Source organism: Limulus polyphemus, unplaced genomic scaffold (assembly GCF_000517525.1).
Source record: "Limulus polyphemus unplaced genomic scaffold, Limulus_polyphemus-2.1.2 Scaffold664, whole genome shotgun sequence".
Classification (NCBI taxonomy): Eukaryota; Metazoa; Arthropoda; class Merostomata; order Xiphosura; family Limulidae; genus Limulus; species Limulus polyphemus.
In genome coordinates this window covers 324,703-349,052 of record NW_013666274.1, presented here as the reverse complement: position 1 = coordinate 349,052, position 24,350 = coordinate 324,703, and the positions used below count along the sequence as shown (strand labels likewise).

Sequence of the window (24,350 nt, the reverse complement as noted above, 5' to 3'; positions counted from 1 at the left end):
GGTGGTGGTGATGACTAGCTGCCTTCCCTCTAGTCTTACACTGCTAAATTAGGGACGGCTAGCGCAGATAGCCTTCGTGTAGCTTTGACGACGAAATTAAAAAAAACAACAACTAAGTATTAAAACTATTATATTGTACCCTTACGGATTAGATCGAAACTTTTAGGATGTTTATGTTTTACTGAAACGGAAAATTAAATAATAATTCCAAGATTAAGTCAATTTCTCTAGACTTAATAACAGATAGAAATAATCGAGTTTTAAGAGTTAAACTGGTGAACAAATGCATAATACTGTCCCAAAATAATTATCCCTGTAGACTCCCACTAAAGAACATGGCCCCCCAACAACACCTCGCCGACGGAAGTAGTTGTTGTTGCAGTAATTTTTTTAGCAGGTTGGTTTTTACGGGGCGGAGTTGCTAGCCCAACCCTCCTCCTTTCTCATCCTAGACTTGGGACCAGGCAATGGTGGTGGCATACCTGCCGGGGAACGAACCCGGTACCTTTGGATTAGAAATCCAAAGCTCTATCCACTGCGCTATAGGGACACGTCCCCAAATAATTACCCGATAATATCTTCGTTAATTAAATCATGAGTTGCAGCTACTTAACAGTCTAAAGTAAATTTTAATAAGCATAATTATTATTTTTCAACTTTATTGTACTGGTGTGTTAATTCTGACAGCTTTAATGTTCAAATGTTGACTTTTAGCTTTGCACAAAGATCCGAAACAATCTTTAAGTTTGTTTTTTGTTTATTTGTAATTATGCACAAAGCGACACAATGGGCTATCTATGCTCTGCCCACCACGGGTATCGAAACCCGGTTTCTAGCGTTGTAAGTCCGCAGACATACCGCTATGCCACTGGGGGTGGGGCAATCTTTAAGTTATATGGTCAATATACATTTCACTCAAATATTCTCTCTAGTTGTCCTCTTCCAGAAAAGTCCTGGCTGTTCAATCTAACAAGAATCTAATTCTAACATAGAACTTTAAATCTGCGGAAGTATAATCTGAATACAAAGAATTGAACCTCTTTGTCTAAACACTAAAATGTGTTACCTGTTGGTCAAACTTGTAACATGCAACAGATACTTATACTGAGCTTGATTGCGTTATATTAAAACTATTTTCGAGCCTCAACACGTTACACTCCATGTCACAATGCCCAGTCGTGCTCTATCTGACGACTGTGCATCTTGACAACAGTCCAGTGGTGCAGTTTTAATTCCAAGATGCTCCGCTTAAGGCTGTCATGTCCAAAGAACAGCACTCGTCGTTGTAAACTTTCCATAATCCATCTGTTTTCAATATCGCATAGAAAATAATAGACGTTGTGTCTGGCAACTTGAGCGCTTGAATACCAGTTTCATTCTCCAGCTGCTTGAAGTATGTAAAGACAGTTGAATGGTTAAAAGAATGTGTCTTGGAAGCAACTTGTGTCGCTTTTCCAAAAGGAGATCCTTCTTGATTTTGTTGCGTACTGTTGCCTGGGGCACGTATACGACTTTTGAAAGTGCCCCTTATGTAGAGAAACCCAAGATTTGGCGGTGGATGGTGATGACTAGCTGCCTTTCCCTCTAGTCTCACACTGCTAAATTAGGGACGGCTAGCGCAGATAGCCCTCGTGTAGCTTTGCGCGAAATTCATAACTAACAAAATGGATATATATCGAGTTGGACACATTCGCTAAATCGTTTTCATTTGGTTCTATTTAGTTGTTCAGGAATTGGTTTGTGTTCTGCAAAAACAGACGGCGTATCCTTGACGAGTATTTCAAGTAAGGTGCAGAAAACATTAGACAAAGGCTGAAATACATTTAAAAAAAAATTCCAATATCGCAAGGCAAAAAGGTAGGGGCGTGAGCCCCCTTAGCCACCACCTCTGCGCACGTCACCGAGTCTTTCTTTAAGTGTAGTTTCACGCGTTATCTCTTTTTATTTGTTGTTACACATTAGTCAATTAAAATTGAAATTTTAGAACACAGACATCCCTTTGTATCTGCAAAAAAGCTAATTTATAAATGAAACACACACACACACACAAAACAGTCATCACTATGAAATTGCATTTAGCAGAATCAGGAGACATAAATTAGCGACCATGAGAGCTTGCTGGTAAATATAAAATGTTAGCCATTGGGATCAAAGTTGAGATATTACGTCCTTCCACTAATCGGTATTAAAAGTGGGTCAACAAAATGAAACACGCGCTGTGATGACAACCCTATTGCAGGTGGCCACCAACGCTCCCGGAGTCAATGTTTCATGCGAAGGCTGCAGGAACATGGAATGTCGGCCTTGTCCCAGTTGTGAAACCGACTCAATAGATCATTCATTGAAAGTTGACTGACTCGGATACAAGCACTCCAATTAGTGCGTGGCACGTGCGAAAGTGAGTTTTCACCTTTTATACTATTCCTCTACAATCTACAGTCGTATGGTGCCTGTTGTTTGTATATTTTCTTCTTAAATTAGCAGCGAATTTTATCATGTAAACCTTAGATTGCATATTAGCGAAGAAGGGGAAAAAAAGGAGTAATTTTAATCCATTATTTTATCATAAATCATAATTTTGTTAAACACCCAGCATTCCTTATTGTAATTATATATATATAGGGAGAGAAAGAAAGCTTCCAAAACTGCTGTCCCCCCAGTGGCACAGCGGTATGTCTGCGGACTTACCACGCCAGAATCCGGGTTTCGATACCCATGGTGGGCAGAGCACAGATAGCCCATTGTGTAGCTTTGTGCTTAATTACAAACAAACAAACCAAAACTGAAGTCTTGTCGCATTCGTAATTGTATTGGCCTAAATATACACATATATATATATATATGTGTAAAAAGACTAACAGCACAAAACTTTCATTTAGAAGTTCTATGATTTTTTTTAAAGTGATAAACAGGGATGGTAAGTTAAGTGTTCGTCCTGTTTAAAACTAAGTGATTTAAAACGGGAAATACAATAATAAAGACAAGTTCGACATGCTGAGTAATTATATATATATATATAGTATATTTAGCGTAAATTAGTTGTTATAGTAGAAGTAATCAGTAGAATAAATAGTGGTATTTACGTTTATATTCAGTGTACTGTAGTTAAAGGCCTTAAAGCTCATTTACTAAGACTAGAAGAAATACCTACCCTCCAGGCAAGTATGACTGCTAGTTCCTGCGGAAGGCGATTGGGCCTACGGCCTTTTCTGGAATTATTTGTTTATTTGTTTTGAATTTCGCGCAAAGCGACACGAGGGCTATCTGCGCTAGCCGTCCCTAATTTAGCAGTGTAAGACTAGAGGGAAGGCAGCTAGTCATCCCCACCCACCGCCAACTCTTGGGCTACTCTTTTACCAACGAATAGTGGGATTGACCGTCACATTATAACGCCCCCACGGCTGAAAGGGCGAGCATGTTTGGTGTCACGGGGATTCGAACCCGCGACCCTCAGATTGCGAGTCGAGCGCCCTAACCATGCCCAGCCTTCTGGAATTGTCTAATAGCTCTACAACAATGTATTCATACTTGACATTTTATTGGAATTTTAGTTTAAAAATGAGCTATCATCACTACATTACATCATAGAGTAGATTTTATTGAAGTATTTCCTTGTAGTTATCATAGTTATCAATGAAAGCGCCTTGCTTTTATGTTGCAACACTCGTGCGATTTTCACTAAAGAAAAACAAATATTTTTTTTTAAGTTTGTGTTTTGATTGTTTTATATTTGAAACTTACTCCTTTTTGTTTGCAATTCTTATTGGTTAAAACACATCATTTTTGTGGACATTTCAATTGTTTTATTTATTGCTCAGCTATAAAAATACTGCCTGGTTATAAAAATATCACCCAGTTATGATTGGAGATGATCGGTGCGGTAGTTTCCGAGATCAGAGTTTTGGACGTATACATCAGAAGCTGCATTATAATAAGATTACGAAGGAAATAACATTGGCCGTAGATTATTCGCGCGATAGTCTAAATATCAAAACGTATTCTAGAAATGTATTTTACTTTTATTTAATGTGAATTTAAACTGAAGCGAAATAATCTGGGCTAAAATCTTTTAGTGGTTTTGAATTCTATGTCTCAAAACTGAGAGTTTATTTGTACAATTTGAACACAGGACTGAACCTACTTCTAATTCTAACCGCTTAGTGGCCTTTTCACGTTATTACCAAGAATTTGTAAAATCCGGAAAGCACCGACAGATTTTTCGTTCATTTCTTTAAATTGAGATTTGATTATTTGGTAGCTTTATAGTACAATTAGGTTCTAAAAACTAATATGTATATACTGTGTGTCCGGATGCACGAATTTGTTATACTTGCGATGGAATAACTCCAGTAACAGAACACGAAGATAAAAATCTATAGTGTGTGTATTTGATATTAAACAACAAATAAAAAAAATGATATGTAAATTTAAAAATTTCTGATTGGCTAAAATGTGATATAAACTAGAAAGATTAAATTTTAAGTCTAAGCTTTAATATCTTATTAATTTAATATATCATTGTTTCGGCCAATCCCACTATTCGTTGGTAAAAGAGTAGCCCAAAAGTTGGCGGTGGGTTACCTTTTTATTCCTTTCCTTTCACCGTCGTTCTTCACGTCTGTTCAGTTCACATACCTTTTATTGTTGTACCCCTTTGAACAATATTACCCGATACACGTTTTCATTCATTTTCTTACATTGTTGCCTGTATTTTTGTTTTTCTTACATTGTTGCCTGTATTTTTGTTTTTCTTACATTGTTGCCTGTATTTTTGTTTTTCTTACATTGTTGCCTGTATTTTTGTTTCCAGATAAGTGTTCTCAGCACTTTCCTCCTCATCTTCTGGATTGGAGTGGAATGAAACAGTGATCTTGTGCTTTTTAACTCCTGCAAAATAGAATATAAAGTAGTAGTAAAAACTCGCTAAATTAAAATAACTTTATTAATAAAACAAGAAAACGACGTTTCGGGCAACAGCCCTTCATCAGGTTAACAGTGTCAATGAAACTGTTAATATAAGGGTTAGGTTTAAAGAACAACATGTGGCTCGAGAACATGTTCCTGAAGCTACAAATGAGGTAAGGGAAGTAACATATAAAATAAAATTCATATAATAATAATAAAATATAAAAATTGTATCGTAGTAAATAAACAACAAAAAGGGACATGTGATGAGTGATGATCCAGTTGAAATATGTTTCACTACTTTTGTTGAAAAATAACAGGTCCACTATATTTTCAAATAATACCTTACAGGTCAGTAATCACGGTTAACTTCATATCAAAATCGTTCATTTACATTCACATGTTGCTTAATAGTTGTTTACGTATTGATGTAATATGATTTATTGATGTTATCAGTGCTCGAAGTGGAGGTACGATCGCGCACAAAGTGGTGATAGAGGTTGTTATTGTTTAGAATTCTTAACCACGTTTACTTTCTACTTCGAGCACTGGATGTTTTACATTACTCGTGAATGACTTCGTGTAATGTTGATACACACGCATGTAAAAACACATATATATTTATTTACACATACAGGTTGCCATATCTATATATCTTCGTTACACGTTGTCAGAGATGCACTGATAGCTTAAAACAGACTATCTATGGCTCATGCACGAAGAACTTTGGTAACGTTCTCGAGTTGCATCGCAAAGGCCATGGTGCAGTAACGTGCTGCCATCTAGGAGCCATTAACGTTAACTTTTCAAGCATCACAAAATATATAGTCATCAACAGGGATTAGCTAAAATTATCGTAAGTCAAGATTAACATTTATGTTGTTACTGCAGTAAATATTAACATACACTCAGAAGGAACTCAACTCCCTCACTGTATGTTGAGAAGTTAACTGCTCTTTAGATATATCAGGAAAGATCTGGTAAGGACCATCTCGTATGTTCCATAAAGATATTGTCATTTAGCTAGATCGGGTGAGCGATTCTCGGAAACATTGGACAAAATTTTGCCACAGAAAATCACTCGGTAGATTCGGAAGTAAGGGTTGCAACATCCTTTTAGCAAACTGTTGATGTACTAGGCATCTGCTGGTATCAGCCATCCTAACTTCTTGATGGTCGAGTTGAAGCCCAGCCATATCAATAAGTGGGTTGTTGCCTCAAGGTCTGGTGCTTCCTCGTCTGGCTCATCATGAAATGGAGTGGATGAAGTTGCCAGTAGTAAATAAAATTCACAGAATTTACCTCAGATATGATAACAAGGGTAAACTTCTCGTACTCTTTACTTTATTTGGTTATTTTTTTAACCTTGTTTCGCTGCAACATGCAGTTAAAGACGCATGAAAATGCAGGTGTATGGTAAGTAGCACCTGTGTGGTGAAATTATTACTGTATTTGCGTCTGGAAGATGATAAAAACATCGGTGGATTCTAATATTCACTAGCGTATAGCCCGTCAAAAATGTATACCCTACTCTCACATTTCATAGCTAATTGAATTAAATTTTACGAAATCAAGCTTCACCAACAAAGAGACAGAAAATGCTGTCGTTGGTGATATAACATAAAACAGCTTAATTCAGAAACGATTTATGTTTAAAATTGAATTGATATTTTAACTTTCATGATAAATTTTATGCACTTGGCTCTAGGGTAGGTTACCCCACACTACGTCTTTACTTTAAGCTTATTATACTAACACTCGCTACACTTATAAGGTTTCACAGCACCCCCGTCACTAACATCGTAATGGGCAGACAGCAATCGAATAATTTAACTCTCTGGATAAATGCATTTTGGTTTTATGACTCCTATTTCGAGAAATCAAGCGTGACGTGACACACACTGGCTTTTATATAGGTTAGATAAGTGAAGGTTAGCATATAGTAACCTGAGTCAACTCATATGTGTAGGAAAAAGTCTGCATGTTCAACCCCACTCCTTCCCTGAAGGAAGTGGGTGTTGTTTACATAACAATCAAACAGTGGCCCGGCATGGCCAGGTGGTTAAGGCGCTCGACTCGCAATCTGAGAGTCGCGGGTTCGAGTACCCGTCCCACCAAACATATTCGCCCTTTCAGCTGAGGAGGCGTTATAATGTGACGGTCAATCCCACTATTCGTTGGTCAAATAGTAGTCCAAGAGTTGGCAGTGAGTGGTGATGACTAGCTGCCTTCCCTTTAGTCTTACACTGCTAAATTAGGGATGGCTAGCGCAGATAGCCCTCGTGTAGCTTTGGGCGAAATTCAAAACCATACCAATCAAACAGACGTGAAGGGAATAGTCCTGGGTCAAAGTATAAGCTGTGTTGCCCGTCGTCACAGAAATGGCAACAGGGGACAGCACAGCTATTGTTCAATTGAAGACCCAATGAAGCCTGCAGACTGAGAAGTTCACAGGCATTTGGGATAGATCCTCTATGGGTAAACATGGTATGAGCCTGTAGAAATGCTATTTGACCAAGCAAGGTAATCATTATATACTCTATCTCTGAAGGTAGTTTTAGAGAACAGTATGGATTTAACAAGGCAATTATGACCCTTTACAACCAACACATCTGGCTGACCTTCTGAACAACTAGAATTCATCTGCCTCAAGTTTTCAATCCAGACGTTTGCTATTTAAGGCCAATTTTTTACCAATTCTGGCTATCTTGTTCTTCAACTAGAGCCTCAAATTACTTTCATACTGCCATAAAGGAAGGAACTACAATGGCCACTTGGGATTCTATGTTCGGTGAGGACATGTACTTCTTCACTGATCCAAAGATGGATGAAGATGCATTGCTGGCTGATGCATCAGGTATGTGGTATTTTGTTGATTCAGTTATTGGGCTGGCTCTGAAGTTTTCCCAGCATTAGCAGCTCTAGTAAGAAGTGGGTAGAACCCTAACCATCCTTGAACAGAGTATCACCAGCAACCATGAAGAAACTGCTGCAGACCACCATCTCTGTATGGTCAAGATGAGTCTGAAAACAGCTCTAGTAAGAAGTGGGTAGAACCCTAACCATCCTCGAACAGAGTATCACCAGCAACCATGAAGAAACTGCTGCAGACCACCATCACTGTATGGTCAAGGTGAGTCTGAAAGCAGCTCAGCCATCATCAGAGGGGATGTTTTGGCCTCGAGAGCCTCTTTTAAGGTCTCATTGGAGGCTGTTTGAAGGATTTTTTACATATCGGGAATGAAAAAGCTCTTACTTAGATCAAATTATTATTTCGTTTACCACAATGAAAAATTTTTTTATTACGTTTGTTAAGAAAAATACAAACAAACTGAAGAAAATGGAAGAACACTGATGTCAAACGAATATGCATCCTCATTCCTCCTGATTTTTTGTGCGAAAGCTACGTCTTTTAGTCTCAAAACTAGTGTTGTGGTCTTTCTTGTATATATTGCATTATGAAGTTTTGTGAAAAAATCTGTACATAATGGAGAAAAATGGATATCATTTTCAGATTTAGCGTACAGGAATTTCTGTAGAACATGTAAAAATTTTAAGAAAATAGACCATTGCAGGCCTGTGTCATTTACAAGAGTTGTAGCATGGAGAGGTTTCATTCAACAATGAAATATATCATTTTTGATTCGGCTGGATTAATAGGCTAGTATTCTGTTTTCTAGAGCGAGCTTTAGATTAAGCATCATTTATGGCTAACCTTATATTTAGATTGGTTAGGTGCTTTTCTATAAGTGAATTGGGAACCTCCCATAAGAAAAAAAAAAAGTATTTTTCCACTGAATCAATAATTTCACCAGTATTTCTGATTGTAAGTTCAAAAATTACGCCAATCCATTTTTGCTTTTTCAATTATGGCAAACGAATCATATGGAACACATGTATTTTTGGAGACAAAATAGCTTGTTTGTATGTTCGTTTATTTATAGAGCAAAGCCACATTGGGTTATCTGTGTGTGTCCACTGAGGTGAATCGAACCCTGGATTCCATAAACTCACCGCTGTCTTACCGGGAGACGACAAAAGGGCAAATGAGTAACACAACCTGCAATGAACTATGGTTCAAAAAATAAAAGATTTAGATAAAGAGTAAGGATTTAGAGTGACCAGATTACCAAACCGAAAAATCGAGACAGCCCAGCCCTTGCCCCTAATTTCAAAATGTTCATTACAAATTTGAATTAATTATACTTTTATCTAATTAACTGTTCCACGATATTTCCAAACGCACATTCACAAACTTCTATAGATCCAGTTAGTGTACCACTAAACACAAACTTCTATAGGTCTAGTTAGTGTACCACTAAACACAAACTTCTATAGATCCAGTTAAAGTACTACTAAACACAAACTTCTTTAGGTCCAGTTAGAGTACTACTAAACACAAACTTCTATAGGTCTAGTTAGTGTACCACTAAACACAAACTTCTATAGATCCAGTTAAAGTACTACTAAACACAAACTTCTGTAGGTCCAGTTAGAGTAGCACTAAACACAAACTTCTATAGGTCCAGTAAGAGTACTACTAAACACAAACTTCTATAGATCCGGTTAGTGTACCACTAAACACAAACTTCTATAGGTCCAGTTAGAGTACTACTAAACACAAACTTCTGTAGGTCCAGTTAGAGTACTACTAAACACAAACTTCTGTAGGTCCAGTTAGAGTACTACTAAACACAAACTTCTGTAGGTCCAGTTAGAGTAGCACTAAACACAAACTTCTATAGGTCCAGTTAGAGTACTACTAAACACAAACTTCTATAGATCCGGTTAGTGTACCACTGAACACAAACTTCTATAGGTCCAGTTAGAGTACCACTAAACACAAACTTCTATAGATCCGGTTAGAGTAACACTAAACACAAACTTCTATAGATCCAGTTAGAGTACTACTAAACACAAACTTCTCTAGGTCCAGTTAGAGTACTACTAAACACAAACTTCTATAGGTCCAGTTAAAGTACTACTAAACACAAACTTCTATAGGTCCAGTTAGAGTACTACTAAACACAAACTTCTATAGGTCCAGTTAGAATACTACTAAACACAGACTTCTATAGGTCCAGTTAGAGTACTACTAAAACACTTGCGCAGATCGGGGTTTCTCACCGTGCACAAACGGATCTTTCAATAGAGTTTGGCGGCAGGAGAGTTATTACAACAACGAGCACGTCATGTAGGCTTATTACATACGAGATTCGATGCGACTGACAGTTTGAACGTCTTTATCATAAAACCGGGATGTTTTCTGGGTCCCGAGAACTTTTCTACCAAACTACCAGACAAAAGCGGGATGTCTGGTCACCCTAGGTAAGAAGGTTACTCAATTAATATCCGTCTAAAACTAAGTGGAGTAAATGAAGAAATAAACAGAAATGCAATATATTGAGTACTAAAACCTTTTAATATTTAAAATCATTCACACACATTCAGAGTACAAACATTTCCACATTATGTATATATTTTCTTACCGGTGGCGACAAACGTCTCACCACAATCTAAACATATTAACTACACAAATTATTTACAAGTCTTTCCTAAAAGCCTTTCCTTCCATTTTCTGGAACTGGATTAAAGTGAAACCTCAGGAGATCTAACACTTTTGTAACAATAAATTATCAAGAAATTAATCTGTGGTATGAAAGCACATACACCTTGCAAGAAAAAAAAAACAACAACAACACATTTGAATATCAAATTTTAGGAAGTGGTTTTTTTTAAGATTCAAGATTTAAAAAAAAAATTAGCATTGGACATCTAAAACTGATAACACCGTTGGTTCACTCAAAACAGATTTAAATACAATACAAAGTCTCATTTAAAAACCTACTTCACACAGTATGATAATGTACATATTTTAAATCACGTTTATAAAACTACGTTTTTTTTTCTTCTCAAAAACTTAGAAATCATTCTTCACGAGTTCCAATCCATCATTTCAAGTATTAAAGACCATAATTTTCTATCTACTAAGATTAAGTTGTATACAGAACACGGATTTATGCTACAATGATTCACCTAGTCTCTGTACGACCTCTGAAAAAAAATGTATTATTACTTGATTCGCATTCAAACCTAAATTATTGTTATACACCTGAAGAAAAGTAATCTCAACTAAAAGGAGGGAAAGATAATTATGGTTTAGTTTAAAACAACCGTATCTTTACCATAAACATAATTATGTGTTTCTTATTACGGAAATTTTGAAAGATATTTCCTTCAAAATACAGAACATACAAAGTGGCCTAATGTTTTTTGTTTTTTTTACCTGGTGCACTACAAGGGCTGCATCCTTCACACACGAACTCTGCAGGTTAAAAAAAACCCAAACAAATTTAAGTACTTTTAAAAAGTTAGCTTTAGATTATTTAGACACTTCAATCAAAGGTTAAATTCAGTTAACTGGAATCATCAGTCAGATGTAGTATGAAATACTAGGGGTTAATCAGAAGATGGAACTTCTATTTGGATGTTTTCACTTAATTACATCTACTATCAATACATTATACAAACTCCTTCAACATACATAGTAAAATGTGTTTAATGATTTTATGACACAAGACAAAAATATGTCAGATATAAAAACATGAGAAAAGAAGCAAAAACTGCATCAGTAAACAACAAAAAAATAAAATCTGATAGGTGGCAAACATGAGGAACAAAATATCTGTCTTATTCATCAGAATGCTATCATCATTAATATATAATTCATATTTTATCAACATTTTTATCCATATTTAATCTTAATATAAGAGTTTTTGGATCAACCCTAAATTCACAGGAAACTCACTTTTCTACCTACTGAAAACATACTCAAATTATTACACAGACACCTTACAGACTCTTAAACAACAACCTAATTATACTGAAAATAAATAATTTGTAACCTTTAAAAAACTGCTTGACATTCAGTCACAGATTACACAGTTGTGGATTTTGGAACAATCCATGATCAAAATGCAACGTTCATATTTACACCAAGTTCATATCCAGTAAGAATTTAATGAAAATGTTACCATTAACCTCAGAAAAATTGAGATTCTTTACAAAACGACTGAGTGCACACTCTTCAAAGACCTGAAGTAAAAGTAGCCAAAAAAATCTTACTGACTTCTACTATATCATTAAAAAAATGTGTGTAATGTAAAACAACCACGGGACTGAAAATTTCAAGGTACTTAAAATTTAGACATCTAATTTCAAGAATGACAGAAATTACTATGAAACTGGTTCAGCTACTGAACCAAACTGTCAAACAAAAAAATTTCACAACTCGAAAAAATATATTCCGTTTTTCTACCCATGTAAGTCTTCGTAAAGTACAATGTTTCTTAAACTATACTCTGGAATTTTAGCCCTGTGTCAGGTGGAGTTTGCTCCCACATAAATGTATCCGCTCAAAATACATATTGTTTGTTTGTTTTTAACTTTAAACTGCATTCATCGATTTTGCTGTAACTAATCATAAAAACCCCATTATTTGGAAAATAAAACAGACTGGAAATTTACTCATTTGAAAGATCGTGATTATTTTCAACACCTTCTTAATCAATTTAATGGGAAAATATAAAACTTATGAACATGATTAGATCACAAAATCAAACCAACATAATAACACTCGCACATAAAATAAATGGTTACGTTATGGTAAGAACAATTCTCCTACTACGACTCCCATGTTCCATACACACAATTTTCCATCATCTTGATACCAATATCACATGCACCACCTTCTCCATATCAGAATGTATCGTATATCATCATTAATTAGGCAATCAATCTAATGGATAAAAAATCTAAGAACTGGAAACTAACTAGATAAGTACTTTGTGATACATATATCGCAAAGATTTCGTATGTCACCTTAATGTTACGATAAAAAATTCTCTTGGCAACAGTCTGTTTAATAACTTAATTTTTCTATTTTTAGAACCATGTCCTTATTTGTTTAGAATCCAATTACTGACTACACTGTTGCTTCCTCACATATCTTGTTCTTTTCGACTGTATACAATTAAATAATTTCAGTCTGCTATTTTGTGAAACAGATTTTGTTTTTTTTAAGTTACAGACAAATGTTTGACAACTTCCTAATATATATATATATATCACTTGAATCAATTACTATACTACCCAAGAAAAGTGATTTTGATTGGCCCCAAGTGAAAGGAAATTTTACTTGAAAAAGGTATCCATTCATTTGATGAAACAGTTTCATCACACTGTTATAAATCTGTTCAGAAATTTCAAATTTCATAATGACATTAAAAAGCATGACAAAGCCATATATTCTAAAGTGTATATTGAGTTTTTACTTTAATCCTTAATTCTTACTCTATCGCATGCTAACACATCCATTTCTAGTCTGTAACATTAAATTAATGGTTCAATGCAGTAAATACACTGATCATTATAAGCTAAGCCACGTACATGATTTTGTCAGTCATGAAAAAAAGCCTAAGAATAGATAAGAACACTACAAAGAGAAAATGCATTTTCTGTAGAAAAAAAATCAAACATAACCTATCAAGAGAATGTACAAGAAAAATGTTAAAATCAAAATAATTCTAACAACAAAAGTTAAATGGTGAATATCATTGCTTTCACCATTCCAAAATAAAGTAACTAGCATTCAATCATTTTTATTTAAAAAAAACAAACAAATCATACCATACATATCTATTGAGTTCTGATTTTGAACTTTTATACGTAAAAGTTCAGTTACAGAAAATGCATTTTTGATCACTTCTTGAAAGGCAAAAACAAACTCGTGAAACAAAGCTACACAACCTTAAATATAATACTAATTGAATGCTTCTACGTATCATTTTACTACGAAAATATTGAGCAAGATGAAATTTTTTTGGAGCTAATCGGAAGCTTGATTAGGTAAAACGAAACGAGTTCAACAGGGTACAAAAATAAAATTATGCATCATTCCGACATCTGAACAGCACAGTAAATATAATAATTTTCCACGTATCGCTTACACACGTCATTGATCCCATACGTACAGTCACACTACTTACAACTACAAACTTCTCCAACATTGAATGTCACAAATAACTGAACGTGAATTCAAAAACACCATATGGTAGATATATAGTGTTGTAAGTCCTAAGTATACAAGTGTTAATGTTTCTTTTTTTTACAACTTTTATGTGGAATTTAATTAGTACCATTGCATTGGTAATTTTTTTTTTAAATCTATAACTAATGTTTAAAGCACTGAAAAAAATAAATCAACACAAAATACAGCATATGTTATCTAAAATTTTGGTAACTTAGTCACTTGCCATTAAGAAAAACAATGTAATAATTCAAGCACCATGACAAGTTCACAATTACACGTCAAGAAAGAATTTGGTGAAATAATTTTCCCGTGAATTTGTTTGCACACACCTATCTTGTTGCTATAAAGACAAAAACAACTTTCTAAATCTGGTTTGTTTCGAATATCTGCACAAAGCTAAAGAGCTAAGAAGGCAACTAATCAACAGCACCCGCTAACAACTCTTAACTACACGAACGAGCGAGATTTTTTATAATGCACTCACAGTACCCCAAAAGCATGAAGCACGAATTTATTGCAGCAGAATGCAAAACACGAACCTTCAAATTCACGGTTTTACGCACATGCCGCTTGGCTACAATCAGCCAGTTTTCTAAATTACTCTGTTGAAAATATTAAACAATCTTCAAAACCGTTTCGAAGAAAAATCTAGTTTCTTTAAGTTTTAGTTGTTGTTTTTTTTTGTGAATGTCATTTCTAATCACTTAAACTTACAAATAATGATTACAAGGTCATCAAATTCAGTTTATCATAATTCTGTAACTGCCTTTAAAAAAAAAAAGACATCCACGTTATTTTTGAAATTGCAGTATGATTTAAGAAAAGACTGTGATTGTTAGCATACACACGTTTTTCTGATTGTTTCCGAATGAATGTGTTTTGCTTATAAATGGTACCTATAATGCACTTACCGAGATTGTAACAATCTATATCCAGGTGTAATAACAACAGCAGGTTATAGCCAAATTATATGGTCATGCTTTTTACTGTAGAAAAGATTTACATAAACAGATTAGAGGGTACTTTGTTTACACTCCAAAGTGACTTATTTTCCCATGATAAACTGTAAAACAACCTTTCTAGAATGAGTGCATTAATCTTTAGTTTGAAACAAAAAATTTTTATTTTTGCTTGTTGAGTTTTAAACAAATTAGCTGAAGGAAGAGGACATAACTCAAACTATTTTTTTTATCATGACAATCACCTGAAATGGTACTTAGAAGGACGTAGATATTTGTACAGTTGAGTACGGTCTAATTTATAAATTGGCATTTCAAATTTAGGTTTGATCGCAAAATATATATTTCTATATTTAATTGATGATGTAAAACACTGAAAAATGTCATTGTTATTTTCAATACAATAAATAATAAAATATTTTGTGAAAATTGGTGGAGATTTGAAGTCAAATCAGATCAGAAACAAGTAAATAGTACAATGACTTCCACATTTTTACTTTTGATCAAAGCTGTTTGCTTAAAAACAGAGAAGTATCAACTGTGCCTAACCATCTTTTTTATTGTAATGAGTTCGAGACAATTAGGTATAATATTTATATTTTAAATAAACACATGCAGTTCCAAATGCCTCACGTTTTGAAAGCAGCTATTTTACTAAACACACTACTCATCCTTAAAACTTTCATTTATATAGAAGAAAAATACAAAACAATATATCATGTATTGTGAAGTCTTAATACACCAAACTATTGGACCATATGAACACAATGCTTCAGTCAAAAAGAGTAACCTACATCAATATCCTTTTAATTCACTTACAAGGGTATAGCATTCATTTACTCACAAAAATTAACCTAGCTTAAACTAAAAACACAGGACTATTGTGTATACCACTAATAGTAGAACTTCTCTGTGTTGTGAATCTTTTCACAAAACTCTTTATCATATAACAGCAAACTTGTTTCATTTTGTGCAATATAAAACCTTCACGTAGCTCACGTGAAAAAAAACCTGTAGATTTCATAGTAAAACATACAAATTACTGAAGTCATTACCAATTACAAATACCTAAAACACAGCAGCTTATGCTTACAGAGAACCACTATTAATGGCTTCAAGTTGAAAGTCATACAACTTACATACATCCCTCAAACACGACCTTGTATGAGAGCACTCATCTACTCTACAGGAGAACCAGTACCGAACCTCTCAAAAATAGCTTACTCTAGTATTCATCCCTTCTTCTGGAAAACCTTACAACTTTCAATCGTAGAAATCTATTAACAATCTCCTCAAGTACAGCCTGTTCCTAACAAACTATCATTTAACCCTTCTACTGACGATCACATCTCACAGCAAACACAGGTAAAGAACCATCACCAAACCCCTAAGTTGTATAACAAAATATTAAAAAAACAAGTAAGAAATGTAAAGAATAACTATTATACTAATACCCCTACTGTTGATAGAAGCTGAGAACTCCTTGAAAATGAGAATGTACAATATGAAAACTTCCACTGATCTGGTTTCTAAAATGATAACGAATATTTACATACTCAACACAGGTTGAAACTAAACTACACAGTCTTAGTTTCACATACACACTTGTATACACATATTCACAAGTTTAGCTAAGTGGAAATGTGCCTTTTTTTTTTATTTGGTCAAACTTAATATAGCAGCAGGCATAAAACTAAGCAACACATAAAAAGTGTGGCTTGACTTATTAACAAAATTATCCTAAATTTCTGTTATGTTTGGGGAACAAACATTCCACCATAAAGACACAATGAATACTTATATGCTTGATTTGGTGTGTTTAATGTGTATGTAAAGAGGCGAGCAGAACACTATATAGAAGTTGTTATACAACAAACAAAATTGTAAATGTGCTCAGACCAACTAATCATTTACATAATTAATGACCACATGTCCAGTAGGTTTTTATCTCTTAAAAAGATTTGTTGGGAAGACGTCTAAAAAACAATACTTCCGCACCTACTAATTTAATCATATAAGAGGCATTTTCATGAGCTGATAATGTTTTATAAGGTTATAATACATGGATTTGAAGATGTTTCTATGTCTGGGAAAAATAAACTAAAATTCACTGTGAAAACCACAAGGAAAATGGTAAACACGGTTTATCTTTCAATACTATGATGATGTGAAAACAAAATTCAGTTCCAAATTCCCAACTCACCTTGAACATGTGAAGTTAATGTTCAAGCATACACAACACTGATCAATAATATAAAATGACAATGTAATATGTGCTTATAGCATTTTTTTTTTTTCACAAAAGTCTTACATTCAATACTCGAGGGTATATTTCTCTTATTACAAGTTTCCGTATATCATCTGTTGGATGAACAAGCACTGACGATAATGGTGTCCAACATTATCGTTACTCCACCTGCAACATCATAGCCTCCATAAACATGGTGCCATCACTTTTCAACAAAACTTTTATCAACACGACTGACAAAGTGATACCTGTTTTAAGTCACTCTTCTTTTGGTAACCGAGTGTACTAAATGCTACTACTACACTTCTTATAAAGTTAGTTACAGCATCTCTTCAAAAGTTGCCATAATGTCACTTTGCCGGTTCATGTCTATCTGACCCGCCATCTGTAAGGGAAATTTAGAACTAACTTGAATCAAACTGAATGTTACGTGCCAATATTACGATTAAAAACGTGTCTATTTGATAGATGAGCCATAGTTTTAAAATAAATTAAACAATATTCAATCCATTTCTTCTAAGAGTAACATCAAGTAATTGTTATCTATAATTACTTATTTTAAAAATTACTGTCGGTGATCAAAAGTTATCAATTCTGAAGTGTTTATTCTAGACTTTTACTTACAGCTTCTCGTCTTCTCCTTGCCTGCTCTCTTTCTCGCTGTCTTTGTCGTTCGCGATCATCAGCTGCAGAACTCTGCTGGTTGTTGAGAACTTGTGATTTCTTATCTCCCTGCTGCCACTGTGCTTGGTGGGCTTTCCGTACTCTTTCCAAGGCTTCTTCTTCATCTTTTTCCCTATATCATCAAATGAATCAATGAAGCTATGCTTTAAAGTATGTTTGATTGTTTTTTTAGTACAAAATAAGACCTATCTGAAACTCAATTACAAAAGTTAGTTCTACCAAAACTATACGGAGTATTATATAAATTTTTTATTGTTCTTTTATTTATAAATGTTATTTGTTAGAATGTAAGAAGCATTTTATGATTGAATACCTTCGAAGAATCTTAACCTTACCATGGTTTTGTATTATTACTTTTTATGATATATAGATATACTAAATGAATTTAATTGGTTCTCCTGCTTCTTTATTTTGTTGAAGTAATTACTCTGACATTCCTTAAAACTTTAAAAACAAAAACTACTGCTTGTAATTTGAAAATAATTGTACCTTCAAGTGGGCTTTCATTCCAGCATGAGTTTAGAGATCAGCATTTCTTTTTAAATAAATGTATACAGGTAAGGTTTATGAGCAAGATATATCTTCCAATAAATTGGACTATCACATGATGTCATTAGGCCTGTGACAGTATTTTGCAAATAACTAGCATATGATATTAGGCCTGTTACAGTATTTTGCTAATAACTAGCATACGCTATTATTAGGCCTGTGATAGTATTTTGCTAATAACTAGCATACGCTATTATTAGGCCTGTGATAGTATTTTGCTAAGAATTAGCACATGGTGTCTTTAGGCCTGCAATAGTATTATACTAATAACTAGCATACGCTATTATTATGCCTGTAATAGTATTTTGCTAAGAATTAGCACATGGTGTCTTTAGGCCTGCAATAGTATTATACTAATAACTAGCATATGACATTATTAGGCCTGTAATAATATTATACTAATAACTAGCATATGACATTATTAGGCCTGTGACCCTACTTTGTTAATAACTAGCATGTCATTAGGCCTGTAATTGCATTTTGGAAATAAACTTATGCGATACTTGCTTTTTAGGACAAAATTTATACTCTGCTCGAGCTAGCCGATCGCCACACTCGCAAATACGTAGCTAAACTCAATGTGGCGAATCTAAATCAACTTTAATTCACCACAAAAAGTAATCTTGACAACAAAGAAGCCACCACTGACCATCAAAGCACACGGCACAATCAACGAGACACTTTATCAAATGACAATTTTAGACTTGTGACAATTTTCTTCACAGAATATTTAAGGAATCTCTTTTGATTCAATCCAGGTGCCCTTCCATTAACAGGTACAATGGCTGGCCCCTATAATACATTTTAACTTTTACCATCATAATCAGCAACTCTAACTCAGTTAACAATACTTTAAGCACGCTTCATGTGAACTGTTCCCTTTTATTGTTGTCGTTCTATTTTCTTTTCAGTTACTCTAAGTTAAAAATCAGTTTGGTACCTGTGACGTTCACTGACACTTGAAAAAGGTGAAAGCTGAAATGCTGGGTTGTATAAATTAACTTTTATCTGAAGTTGTTTGTTGTCTTAATTGAGAATAGAAATTCACCCACACAAATAAATATATATTATCATGACCACCCTATGAATTGTCAACACATTTTAATATTTTTGTGGTTTAATTTCCCATTCATCTTTACCGTATGTTTATACTGCATTGCCGGCGTAGAATAGCCATCCTGCACACATGTCTAACATTATCTATTTTTTACACGAGATCTTTTTCTTGAAACACCAAAGGGTAATTTTATCCAATCAGAGATAGCCTTACTAAGGTCAAATGCGAGTTCTGTAAAGATGGCATCCCAGGCTCTAGAAAATGAAAGTCAAAATAAATCAAACCAAAATTGTCTTTTTTCCTGCCAGTCCCAGAAAAGAACAATAATGATAACAATTTAAGCATGCAGTAAAATAAGTTTGATCGTGACCAACACTAACATAAGTTTAGTACTTTAAGTGGTGTGGCTAAAGGATTTCTGTGGCAAGAGTGAGCAGAGTCATGGGTCTGTAGTGTAAGAGTTGAGCATACAATTATGTCACCCAGCTTCTTACTTTTATTTAATTACAAATTTACCAAAGAAAAGTTTAATCAAGGCTCAAGAATATAGTGGTTTTTCATGGTTTATGTTTGAATTGTCTGTTTCAGAAATATAGTTTCATTTCTGAATTATTAATTCAAAAGAAAGCAAAGGCTATAAAATGATGCCACCTGGCAGAAAAAAACATTAAAGGGTAATTCAAACACCATACACAAAAATTGGTATATACTTTGTAAAAAAAAATATATTGACCTTAGTCAGCCTAAAAATAGTTGCCAAATACACATAAGTTGAAAAACCTATCACATGAAATGTGACAAAAATAGTTGCCAAATACACATAAGTTGAAAAACCTATCACATGAAATGTGACAAAAATAGTTGCCAAATACACATAAGTTGAAAAACCTATCACATGAAATGTGACAATGGGCTTCTTTTAGTTTGTTTTAATTATATATATGTACACAATAAATAAATAAATTATACATATACACACACATTTTCTGGGCAGATTCTAAAATGTTTAATAATTCAAACCATCAAATTCTAGTACATCTAAGCTAGTGGTTCTTAACCTTTTTTTCCTCCATGCCCCATATCGACACCTCAAAAAATTTGATGCCCCCTTAATATAAAAACAAATTTGGTGTTGAAAATGTATAATAAGATAATGTAAAATTTAGAGATTTAGTTTGAGTCACGAAACGTTTTTCGCTCTTCACACCCAAATGAAAAAATTTTCTTATTGTAGCATTTTCAAATGGCCCACCTGTGGGGCACGCGTCCCATGTTCAGAATCACTAATCTAAGCCATCTAAAACTAGTAAACTTACCTTACTTAAGTACTACTACCTGTGATGTTAAGAAATACTTAACTTGTAACCATAAAAATATGCATTATTAATAATGTAAAATGAATTAATAAAGAAATGAAAACGAATGAGAAGGTTTTCAGATTTGCTGAATTAGTGTATATTTATCAGAAACTTTTCTTAACTGAATAACTGCTGTAAATTGTTAACGTATAGTTAAAATGATTAATTCCGCATATCAAACTATGATACGGTGAAGAAAATGTGGGAAAGAACAGAAGGTTGCCTTACCTTTGTTTCTCTCTCTCGAGACGTAATCTTTCCTTTTCCACTTGTTCTTTTTGATGCCTCCTCCACTCCTGCTGTTCTAACAACTGTCGCTGCTATATATAGTACAGACATACACACTTTCAATTAAATATTAACAAGAAAACATACTCTATGATGATAGAAACTGATGGGCCACCTGAATGGTAGATTAAACAAAGAATACTTGAATTAATCCTTTTATTTTCCAAAAGAAGAAAACACTTGTAAGTTTATTTAGTTCCCCTTCCCTTCGGGACACGTATCTTCAAAAAGTCCTCTCTATTATTTCCTTTTGAAACTATACCTTTTTTTTAATATTTCACAATTTAATTTCTTGGGTAACTCGACAATTATTACAAAAACTTAAGGAAATTTCAAGTTTATAATCTCTTGAGAGTTAAAAAAACACTGAAATTTTGTACTATGTTTCCAGTTCAGATATTCAACATCCAAAGGTAAGATTATTCATACTTTTATCTACTGTTTTTACTACAGGAAAAAAAAACACTCAACATATACTAAAAAACAATTAACTGTCAGTTGAACTTGTTTATATTATTTAAGCTATATACTAAAAAACAATTAACTGTCAGTTGAACTGCTTAAATAATATAAACACCAGTTAAAAATGAAATAGAATTTTGCAATGATTTTAAAGAATATATAAAAAATGCAATCTTAAATCAATACTTCAATTCAGAATGGTCTTTTTCATAGTATTAGTTCCTAAACATCTTATTTTTATTGGCTTATTTTTTTTTAAATGTGCAAAACTTACAAAACATTCTATACAAAATAAGAGGAGTATGCACCTGACTTGCTACCACTGATCTTATGTAAAAGATGCCTAATAAAAGAAATTCATTTGTTTAACAAGCTGACAACTATGTCAGTCAAAGGTATCCAACACAGCACTGTATGCAAAACTAAGACTACTCTAGCAACTATTTAAATAGGTGACAATCAGGGTTGCTCAGTCTGTTAAAAAATTATGTGACTTTCCAGACAAAAATCAATTGTTGGCTTACTCTTAGGATAGAACAAAAATTATATAATAGTAAAACACACGAGCTTTCATTTAATTAGTTCATATTGCAATTTATCCCACTGAAAGGTAAAGGAAACATGGACTTTAAAAAAACTGTAAAGCTAGACTTCTTTTGCAATGCAAGTATAAAAATTATTTTTTTGACATTTTACAGATAAAAACTACAGCACATAATTCAGATGGTCCCAACTTTTTTAACAAACTAAATTTTAAATGTACTTAGTACATTTTACTATGATTTTAGCTTCGTTGTAGATGCTCTATACAAAATACAGGGCTGAATTACAATATCATTTTAATATCATACTATAATTCTTCTTGGCAATACATATTATAAACATGCACAGTAAGAATTTTTTACCTACGAAAAAACATGCAGGCACATTATGCACTTGACAACAACCACACTACCAATACATAAAAGCATAATTTTTTTTCTAACCTAATGAGTGATTAAATGTATTTCGACAACAGTACCAGATGACTGAATACTGTTGGTATTTATTAATTTCTTTATATGTACATACAGACATCCAACAGCGGGAATGAATTAGAGCTGAGACATGACACAGTACTACTTACCTTATCTTGTTTTTCTTTTGCCTGTTTCTTAAACTGTTGAAAACTGTGAAGAGCTGACCTCTGGTTGAGAGCAGTATTTGCAGAACTTGGACTGGTATCAACGGTCTGGACAAGGCTTGACCAGGAACCAAGATTTTTCAACTTTGGTTTAGCCTGTTGCATTACAAACATTTTAATCTTATTTTTAATTAATGCATTATATAAACCAAACAAGATTCTTAATCTTTAGTTTCATCTATCAGATTACAAACATTTTAACTTAAATTTTAAAATTTATATGCATTATAAACATATTTATCACTGTACTTCAAATAAGATTCATTAGCTTTGACTTAGTCTGTTTGATAATTACAAACAACCTAAATTAGCTTTCTAAAATTCTGTGCCATTATAAAATCCTTAATATTTTAAACACAATTTCACCTACAGGGAATTTATTTCTGTTTATTTTAGCAAGTTAAACAATTAATCACTTTTAGAGAACATCATGATTAAAATACAAAATATATAAACTCTACTATTCTAATACTACACTATATTTTCTGTAATTTTAATACTCTTTACTACCATTCATAAATTTCTTTTTGCCCTTATTTCTAAAAACATTGTATTAAATAGTCATTATTAGTTAGTCTGTGAAGTTAAACTTCTAAGAACACTAACTAACAATACAAGGATATGAAAAGCAACGTTGAAAAATACTCAGAAATGGCCAGATACTAGCTAAACATTATTGTCTAGGACAATGGTCTTAAGAAAAATTGGAACAGTAATTTTGTTTCATGTACATCTCAGAGATTTCACACACATCTGTTCTAAGCTGCTCGTTCAGAGAACTCTTAGCACAAAATAAGAAACATGCCGAATACTCTTACTGTGTTTTCCTACTTTCTTAAAATCTAAGACATTCTCCATATAATAAACTTCAATACATTTTATTGTCGTTACTAGTAATTTCAAATCTTTTTTTCTTTCATCATCTTTTTAAGAGATTTAAAAAACAGCACCTGAACAAAATAAAATGTCTGCCTAATTATTTGCTTTGCAGAACAAACTATCTAACAATTCAGAAAACAAATTCAAAATATTTAATAATTTTGGTATATTCAGACTGAACAACACCTCATGAAATACATGTTCTTGGTTAGGAACCCCTAAGATTAAAGGATACCCATACCTAATTTACAACTTCTAACCATAAAGGTGACAACCACTTAGCAGTAAGAGATACCTATGCAACTGCTCTTATTCAAATAACAGGACTTACCAGTACATTTATAACACCACAACAATTAAAAGTGTAAAGTATATTCAGTGGCATATTTCAGCTCGCACCTCAGACTCACAATCCAGCATGATAACCAATAATACACAACCAAGTCAAAAACAATCTTAATGAAAATTAATAAACTTTCAAATGACCTCTTTGGAAACTTCAGGCTGTTTTTGTCTTGATTTCTTGTCTCCTGCTCCTAATAATGGAAGCTGATTCCCTGATGGAAAAAAAAATTAATAACATTAAACACAATAACTTTGCAAAAAAAAAAAAAATTTTAGTTAATAAACCAATTATCAGTTTCAGTTTTATTATGCTTCTTTTAAACAGGGTATAATTTGACTAGT

At 33.5% G+C, this 24,350-nt stretch overlaps 1 protein-coding gene across 3 annotated transcripts in view; it reads right to left on the bottom strand.

Moving 5' to 3' along the window:
- Positions 1-10,308: 10,308 nt before the first annotated feature.
- Positions 10,309-24,350, bottom strand: part of LOC106459826 (bromodomain-containing protein 3-like) — a 96,651-nt gene continuing 82,609 nt past the window's right edge. For all 3 annotated transcript variants that reach the window (XM_013919493.2, XM_013919491.2, XM_013919492.2), the window contains exons 23-27: positions 24,150-24,220; positions 22,728-22,880; positions 21,080-21,171; positions 17,828-17,999; positions 10,309-17,588 (exon numbers count right to left, since the gene is read on the bottom strand). In XM_013919493.2, the coding sequence (XP_013774947.1) occupies positions 17,523-17,588; positions 17,828-17,999; positions 21,080-21,171; positions 22,728-22,880; positions 24,150-24,220 (554 nt within the window). In that variant the 3' untranslated portion in view covers positions 10,309-17,522. The remainder of the gene's footprint in view (positions 17,589-17,827; positions 18,000-21,079; positions 21,172-22,727; positions 22,881-24,149; positions 24,221-24,350) is intronic.